The sequence below is a fragment of the Crocodylus porosus genome, unplaced genomic scaffold (genome assembly GCF_001723895.1).
Source record: "Crocodylus porosus isolate Cpor-Errol unplaced genomic scaffold, CroPor_comp1, whole genome shotgun sequence".
Taxonomy (NCBI): domain Eukaryota; kingdom Metazoa; phylum Chordata; order Crocodylia; family Crocodylidae; genus Crocodylus; species Crocodylus porosus.
Genome location: NW_017728911.1, coordinates 8483152 through 8489344, shown reverse-complemented (window position 1 = coordinate 8489344; position 6193 = coordinate 8483152). Strand labels below are relative to the sequence as shown.

The window sequence follows — 6193 nt, the reverse complement described above, 5'->3', positions numbered from 1 at the left end:
CTTCAAGAGTAAATTGGATGCTTATCTTGCTGGGATCCTATGACCCCAGCTGACTTCCTGCCCTTTGGGCAGGGGGCTGGACTCAATGATCTCCCGAGGTCCCTTCCAGCCCTAATGTCTATGAAATCTTCTTAGGGGTTCTGCTTTGGGTGAATAGTGTTAAGGCAGTGATACTCAGTTGTCAGACTTGGGAACCACACGTAGTTCTTTGGCAAACTAAATCTACTCACTGTAGATTGTTGGACCTGGACTTTATTGGTGCCTAATTAGCACTGCCCAATTAATGGCTATGTCCTAGTCCAGTTCCAGATGAAGTAACTTTTTGCACCCACCTGGTTAACAAGCTGCCTGAGTGTATCTATAGCTGCTCTGACATCCTGGCAATTAATTTATACTTTGACTAAGTAAGGAGATCCCACACACAATTAAAGTTCATGAATCCAACAGTTTTTAATTAAAACAGGTAAGTAACAATTAAGCAAGGGCAATGCAAACAACAACTTTAACAAGTATTAACCTTTACTGGAAAACCTAATAACCTTTATTACATTAAGAGTAAAACTTTATTAAACACGGGATATCTGCTGCCTCAGATCACAACATGCCCAGAACTATATATTGGCAGCTTACCTTCAGCTTTTAGAAAAGGGAGGATGGAGAGAATGGCAGATGAGGGTATACTTACCCCAGAGAGCAGAGGGCTGCAGCTTAAGTGCAGTGCATATCTGGGTAGCCAGCCCTGGCCACTCTCACATGAGATGAACAGTGGTGGGAGCAAATGGAGCCTTAGGAGTTACCATTCGCTGGGGATGATGGCCAATTCTACAGTGGCCTCGCTGCCGAGGGTATGCTCTGCCCGCTGAACCTCTGCGGTCACAGAGTGGGCTAATGTGCAATACCACACAACGATAACCCACACCAATGCACCAACACACCACAAGACTACTGTTCTGTATGTCTCCAAACACACCATAACAGGCCTGTGCTCCTGATTGCCCTCAGCCAGTGTCACTCTCATGGCAGACGGACCCACACATATGCCGAGCCCTGTCCAGACACACCCTTATATAATAAAAGTGCTCACAGTTCCCTTTGGGCTCTGCACAAGGTACTTCTTTTGCAGACAATAGGTCAGACAAGGTTCACCTTCTGACCTACTCAGGGGCTGAAGGATACATGGGCGTAGGCTCCATCTCTGGCCTAACGAGCTAAATTGTGACACGTGCTCCAGTTGAAACCATAATGCTAGTTCCCTCTGCCCAGGGAGAGGGAGTCAAAGTAGCCTGTAAACAGGGTGTCAAATTTTGTGCTGAAAATAGAACTATGGTACATTGGTTACAGTGATAGTAAAAGATAGCACATGTGTTTTGAATTATTCATGACTGTAGGGACTGCAGGTTTTCAATTCAATTCAAGAGCGCCATGTAACTTGCTACTTCACTGTCTGAGTAATACTGAATTAATGTTTATATGGTTGGTTTTTAAGTAGCAGTTGTTTTGAATTTCTGTGCCTTGCTGTGGGTTGTTTTTCATTAAATGTTACACAGCTATTCAGGAATGTTTACCTTCTGTGGGGGTACATATATGTGCTTTCTTGTCAGATTTTTTGGTGTGGTTTGGTTTGGTGTCTAAAGCCCAAGACCGTGGCTGTCATGCTTAAGGGAGTGACTGCCACTGCTCCATTAATTTACCTAAGATACTTAGTCACTTTGCAGTTTTTACTTACAAATATTGACAACCTTTTCACATATGTCTTCCAGTTAGCAATTGATTATGGAATCAAATTTTTGGAGACAAGTGCAAAATCCAGTATAAATGTGGAAGAGGTAAGATATTGGCATCCTATTTATGAGTCTTTTAACCTCAAAATGACTGTTGCAAAGTAATTGTGTTGTGTAATATTTGAGTCCTGGGCTTGACTTGATGCATACTTACACCAATACTCCTCTCCCCTCCTGTGCTGCCAATTTTATTCTCATTTAATTGCTGTAGGATCCAGCATAACATATCACATGTCTTCTGGTAATGTGGCCACACTTTAAGCAGGTGTTAACAGCAAAGTAACAGTGTCTAGCCACCTCAGTTGCAAGAGCTTTGGAACAGTGACTCCATGCATTGTTTACACATGGTCTAGTACAGGGTGTCAAACTCATCAGCACTATGGGCCAGATGATGGGACTCCACAGGCTGGATATGGTCCATGAGCCATATCTTTGACTGTGGCTTAGTGTAACAGGCCCCTGGGTTGTGCTGCAACAAAATACAGAGCTTTCTGTCCTAGAACTAAGTTTACAGGCTACTTCTGAATGTCTTGTACAGATGGATGAGACTTTGCCCTGGCTCTTCCTGAGAGGACTAAATTTGTGATCTATATGCTGTGCTGAAACTGAAGCTCAGAGTAGCTTGGACTGGTTTCTAATAACCAGTCCTATAGATTTATAGTCAGTTTTTCTACAAATACAGCTATATGCTGAACCTCCATGCTGAGTGCACCATTACATTTATACTTCAATTCCTAAGGACAAAGATATAAGCAAAGGAAACCTTTAAGCGATGTGGTTCAGCTTGAATCTTACCATTGAATCAACTGTAGTTTATACATGGCTGTGTCCAGATGTACTATTTTTCCAGCCGTGGGCAGGAAAATAAGTTTAAAGCAGTTGGTTTAGTACGTGCTTTGGTCAGGATTAACCTTTTTGTTGCTTACCGTGCAGGAACATTCTGATTTAGGTGTAGGAAGTACAGTAGCACATACAGCCACAGCTCTAAACTAAATGGCAGTTTTTTAGTTGTATTTCCTCCTTGCTTTAATCCCCCTTTGAGTGCAGTTCAGACACCCAGCTGACCTAACATTAATGCTTGAATATTATTTTTACCAATTGCTTCACTTCTGGAGGTTAATCCTTCTCAGAAGCATCTCGTATATGATTTTTTTGCTTTGTCTCTCTGTTTGGACATGCAGAAAACAGTGGGTTGGAAAACATTTGGTTTGTCTCTGCACTGAGAACATCTTTGCTTTCTGTCTTTGAGAATTGGGGCTTTTTGTAGTCCTAGAGAAGTAATTTTATTACCTTAGAATGTGGACTCTAGTTACCACTTAAACTTCTGCCTGTCTGTCATCCTAGATGTCAAATGTAGCAATGCATTAAAGGGGCTGTAGGCAAGTTAAGAGCAAGAACTGAGTGCCTGGGCAGCCCTTATAAAAAGGAATATGTGGGGAGGGAGCTCTTAATCTCTGCTGTGTTTGTACAGATTCTTTGTTAAAGGAAAAAGAGAGCCCAATTAACAGCATGCAGCTGGATGCAAAATAGTTGTTTACTACATATTTGAATTTAGACTTTCCCTTGAATGTTTTATGCAAGGAGGTTCAAATATGCAGACCACGGCCAGATCTAGCCCATGGAGCTGTATATGATATAGCCCACAGGTTGCTGGTCTGCCCCCACGTGCTGGCCCTGGCCCCATATGCTGCATGTGGTATACATGGTAGACCACATATGCTGGAGGCAGCCCATGGGGTTGATCTGGGGTACTGAATGCAGCCCATGCCTTAAACTCTGTGCTGACCCTGAGGGCCATGTGCCAGCAAACCCAGGGATTGGCACATGCTGCCTGAGCCATGTGGGGCTGGACTGGCTGCATGCTTCACAGGCAGCTGGCACAGGACATGTTCCATACCACCAGCATGCAGAACCAGTTAGCTGGGTGCTACATGAAGCATGTGCCCTGTGCTGGTCCTCTGTGAGGTATACAGCATATGTGGCTGGTTCAGCCCTGCAGGCAGCACATGCTGACCAAGGGACTTTCTGTGCATGAAGCTAGCTTGAGAGGTGTGCACTGCTTGTGGTGTACAGGCTGGACCTGGTGCTGTATGCATCACAGTGGGTCTAAGACCCAAGCATGTCTGACCCCCCTGTGCTGCCTTCAGCACCAGTCCAGACCTACCCCATGACAGCCCTGGGGGCTGGTGCATGCGGCATGCAGCATGTGGGCTCTACCTGGCCCCATGGCTGCTTGGCAGGGGGTTGGTATGGTCAGCAAAGGGATGAGTTTTTTCACTCCTGGTTTACACAGTACTGAAAGGTGTTGATTCTTTTATTGTCAGAATAAATCTACCCAATGCCAGCAGAAGGATGGGGGAATGCAGATTTAAATATCTTTTGATTACAAAATATAAGATAAAATACTTCTAATTTTAAATGCGTTATTTTCTAGTTAATTAGTAGTTGAAGTGTTTTATGAAGAGTGATACCTTATAGTTAATGTAACCTTTTATTTGGTTCCAGGCATTCTTTACGCTTGCACGGGATATTATGACAAAGCTCAACAGAAAAATGGTTTGTACCTCTAAATGTTATGTAGAAATAAAATGTTTCGTGATCCATAGTACTGCAAAGCTTTTCAAAGTTCAGACTCGGAATTTGTCCAGTAGTCTTGCATGCAACTGCAAGTAACTGAATCAGTTTTTACATAAATCTGTGAGCACAGATTTTGGTAGGTGTTATTCCTATCATGGTTCATTTTTGGAGACTTATTAGAGCTGCAGTAAAATCCACTTTTGTAGGCACACATTCCAGCTGTCTTTATCAGACTTCCTGTTAGGTTTTAGGAACAGAAAACTGGTTTCTGTCCACTTGTGGTTCATAGCTTGTGGCTATTCTTGTGTTCTATAAATTCTACAGGCTAAATTAAGGAGTCCTCTGAATTTTACTTTACCATAGTGTCACCTTCAGAAAGCTCTAAACTGAGCAGCTTGTTTCACTTTAGATGCATTCCACACAGCCTTTCTAGTTGAGCATGTTTGTCCACTGTAGTTGTAATGCAAGTTTATACTAAATACAACATATAGTTGTCCAGACCAACTTTCATAATAATCTTTTAATTTATTTTGAGAATTAGGGCATGTGCATCAAGCAGTCTTACCTTCTATCACCACAGGTTTGCAGTATGGAGCTAGTTTTTAAAAAAACAGCATTTTTTTTTTCTTGGACAGGGTTGTACTGGAGTGTCTGACACCTCCTTTCTTTTGGAGGAGGAGTACCTACTTCAGCTTGAGAGGTTTTGCAAAGCCATATGCACTTGACAATAAGATAGTGAAACTAAACTTGTGTAGGCTTAAAAGAAGAGGCTGTAGTTTGCTTTATTGAGCCTTGAATTTGAGGGTTGGAATGGAGTCTGCATTTAATTAATAGGAATTGGTTGCCCCTGCGTAGAAGTGGAACACAGAACAGTAATTAAGTTTTATTAACTACTGCTTCAAAATGCTTGTACAAGTGTCCTTTTAATAAACAATTGGGTTGACAAAGAAAATTGTTATTGGTGGATAAAGAACAGGATCCAGTTAGAAGGGTTGAATTCACATTTAGGATTTAATACAAGCCATTTTAAATTAAAAAAAAAAAAAAGTATGTAGTTTAAAAAAAAAAACCAAAAAACATAAATCTTTTGTTGGTAACCCTGTTTGACTGCAGTTAATGGTTTTACACCCTGATGGTCTTAACTGTACTCTGGGCCTCACCCCACCAGAGTTATTCTTGTCAGTCCCACGCCCCATGTCCTGGCATGGATCCTCCAAAAAGCCTACCTGTGATCCATCACTGTTATAGTCAGCTGACAGGACTCAGCGGCAGCACATGTCTGGGGTATTGTCATAGCCTGCTTGTCTTGTAATACTGCACTTAGCTTCTTTCTGACTAGGGAGCTTCTATCAGCTCTGACTGCTTAGTTTTTACAGATGGCTCAGTTTTGTTTTGTTTTTCTTGGAGTGAGGGAGGTATTTTGTTTTACTTCCACAGGCAGGAGTTTTTAGCTTGAATTTGTACTGACTTTGTAATGTACAGACAGTTGGCAAGCCTGAGAGAGATTAAACTAGGCACAGCCTATTTTATTTGTTAGACACATTTGACCCAATCATTTACATCTTTAAGCCATTCACTAAGGGTGGATCTCAAAACACTCCTCAGCTTGATTTAACACGGCTACCTCCTTGCAACCTTTTTGAAATAACTTTCTTGTCATGGATTATGCTGTGCTTTTTTGTGCTCTCTGTTTTGAACAGGTACATATAATTGTACATGTATAGTCAAAATCCTTTAAAGAGCTGCATGCTTCATAAAGCTTTGTGATACAGCCCTTACATAGTTGTTTGTTCTTGAGAATAGTATTTAGGTATATGTGATCATTTGAACTGTCT

At 41.9% G+C, this 6193-nt stretch overlaps 1 protein-coding gene and 1 long non-coding RNA gene across 2 annotated transcripts in view; one reads left to right on the top strand and one right to left on the bottom strand.

Annotated features, from left to right (window-relative positions):
* LOC109308928 overlaps positions 1–6193 on the bottom strand; it is a 17805-nt gene that overhangs the window by 7153 nt on the left and 4459 nt on the right. The window lies entirely within an intron of this gene.
* The window catches only part of RAB8B (RAB8B, member RAS oncogene family), a 38861-nt gene that overhangs the window by 31709 nt on the left and 959 nt on the right, over positions 1–6193 (top strand). The window contains exons 6-7 of the mRNA XM_019533402.1: positions 1761–1826; positions 4287–4337. Coding sequence (XP_019388947.1) covers positions 1761–1826; positions 4287–4337 — 117 coding nt within the window. The remainder of the gene's footprint in view (positions 1–1760; positions 1827–4286; positions 4338–6193) is intronic.